The sequence below is a fragment of the Poecilia latipinna genome, unplaced genomic scaffold (genome assembly GCF_001443285.1).
Source record: "Poecilia latipinna isolate Pla-1442-1.1 unplaced genomic scaffold, P_latipinna-1.0 Scaffold16, whole genome shotgun sequence".
In the NCBI taxonomy this organism is placed as follows: Eukaryota; Metazoa; Chordata; class Actinopteri; order Cyprinodontiformes; family Poeciliidae; genus Poecilia; species Poecilia latipinna.
In genome coordinates, this window is record NW_015112632.1 from 700419 (window position 1) to 702353 (window position 1935).

General features: G+C 37.4%; 1 protein-coding gene across 7 annotated transcripts in view; it reads left to right on the forward strand.

Moving 5' to 3' along the window:
- strbp (spermatid perinuclear RNA binding protein) overlaps positions 1-1935 on the forward strand; it is a 103867-nt gene that overhangs the window by 62285 nt on the left and 39647 nt on the right. For all 7 annotated transcript variants that reach the window (XM_015034041.1, XM_015034063.1, XM_015034036.1 and 4 more), the window contains one exon: positions 656-921. In XM_015034041.1, coding sequence (XP_014889527.1) covers positions 656-921 — 266 coding nt within the window. The remainder of the gene's footprint in view (positions 1-655; positions 922-1935) is intronic.

Here is a 1935-nt window from a genome sequence, read left to right on the forward strand (position 1 = left end):
GTATGTCTCTGGGTTGGTGAGCTCTCACAGGCTTCCTATTCATAAAAAAAGTTGCACTGTATGCTGTGTCAGCAACAAGAAATGCTCCTGCAGTTTTCATCCTTAGCCGTAAGGCTGAAACAATTAATCGGATCAATTGGATTAATCGCAATGAATCAATTATTGAAATAATCGCCAATTAATTTAGTAGTCGATTAATCGTTAACAAACTCAAAGATGAATTTCTGAAAAAACAACATTTTCAGAGCAGTAATTAAGTCAAAACTGTACAAAACATATCTGCATTTTGCATTTAAGATGAAAACATCTTTGTCTGTCAACTCATCTGATGTGTAGCTTTAGCTTCACTTGGTTCAAAATCACTAAGGTAATGCTATATTGCAGCAAAATAATTTAATTCACATTGTTTAATGTGTTTATAATATTGTATTAAAAAAAGTTCAAGTTGTTTCAATTTTTTCAACTGGTTGAACTATCAGAATCATCGATAGAATAATCTGTTAATAAAACAATAATTAGTTGCAGCCCAACTTAGCTGTTTTCTTTATAATGAAAGAAAAAAGTGTCCTCAAGCAGGTTTTCATTTAATTTAGTTTTCTGTCTATTTTTTCATCCTCTCTGAGTGGCTAAGGAAGTTGTCTGTCCTCATTTTCAGAGGTCCTTCCGTTCCTTCAGCAACGATGACCGCCATGTCATGGCGAAGCACTCCACCATCTACCCCTCCTCGCAGGAGCTGGAAGCCGTTCAGACGCTGGTGTCCACCGTCGAGTGTGCGCTCAAGCAGGTCGCCGATTGGCTGGATCAGAGCAGCGGCGACGCCCCCGACAGCAACTTCGACAGCCAACCAGCAGACAGCACAGAGGAGGACGATCCTGGTGAGGAGCCCAGGGAAGAAGCCGAGGAATCCAATGAGGGATACAGGTGAACGGAAAATACACCTATTATACAACTAAGGTTTATGATTATTATTTTTTAGCCACAGAAACTGTTTATGTCGGTAATGTAAAAAAAAAAAGATGCTAACTAACATTTTCATCTCTAGATGCTCCCTGTTACGGTATGCCCTTATTGCAAAATCACTAATATTCTTTCATGACTTTTGATTTTGATGTGCCACCTGCAACATCATCAGTGCCCCCCATACATTCATGTTTTAAGAAACTTTCTTTAAGTGCTCCTGGTCTCTGTGTTTCAGCAGAGGGAGATAACTCTACAGCTTTTCAGTGTCTTGCCAGGCAGAGTTGAATATCTTCATGAATCTTTTTTTTTTTTTTTTTTTTTGTAGAAATGGTTCACTAGTTCTCATTACAGCGCTGAATTGCTCTGTCTGATCTTATTTTGTCATATTAACTGCAAAGCAGTATTTTAATAATTTAATTATGCTGCCTGTAAGCTGATTATTCTGTCAAGCAAGCAAGGTTCGACACGTTTTTTGAACAAAGCTGTTTACAAAGAGTACGGTTTTTCATTGTCAGACAGCAAAAAAATAATAACTTTCTGCAGAATATTTATTTTATATGATGAACAGTAGAGATGTGCTGATCAGGTTTTTTCCTCCCGATACCGATACCGATCACCCATGAGGGCCGATCACCGATACCAATCACATAATTATTATTTTTTTAATCATAAGCACTACGGTTACATTATGTGGAAAAAGGAACCATGAATTCACCTTAATTTAGACAAAAACTTGTTTTTAATAACTTTTTCCAAGTATAAAACTTAACATTCAAAGGCAAAAACAGGTTTCATTACAATAAACAATCCAGAGTTACTGAATGAAAACTTCCTGTTAGCATGGCGGCTAGCTGATTACTGCTAGTAGGACATGTTAGGACAGCGAAAGTTTTAATACGTATGTAAAATTTATTTTTTTAGGTCAGATGCTGCAGCTTTAAGCAGAGGTTCGGTGTGAGAGTCACTACCAGGTGG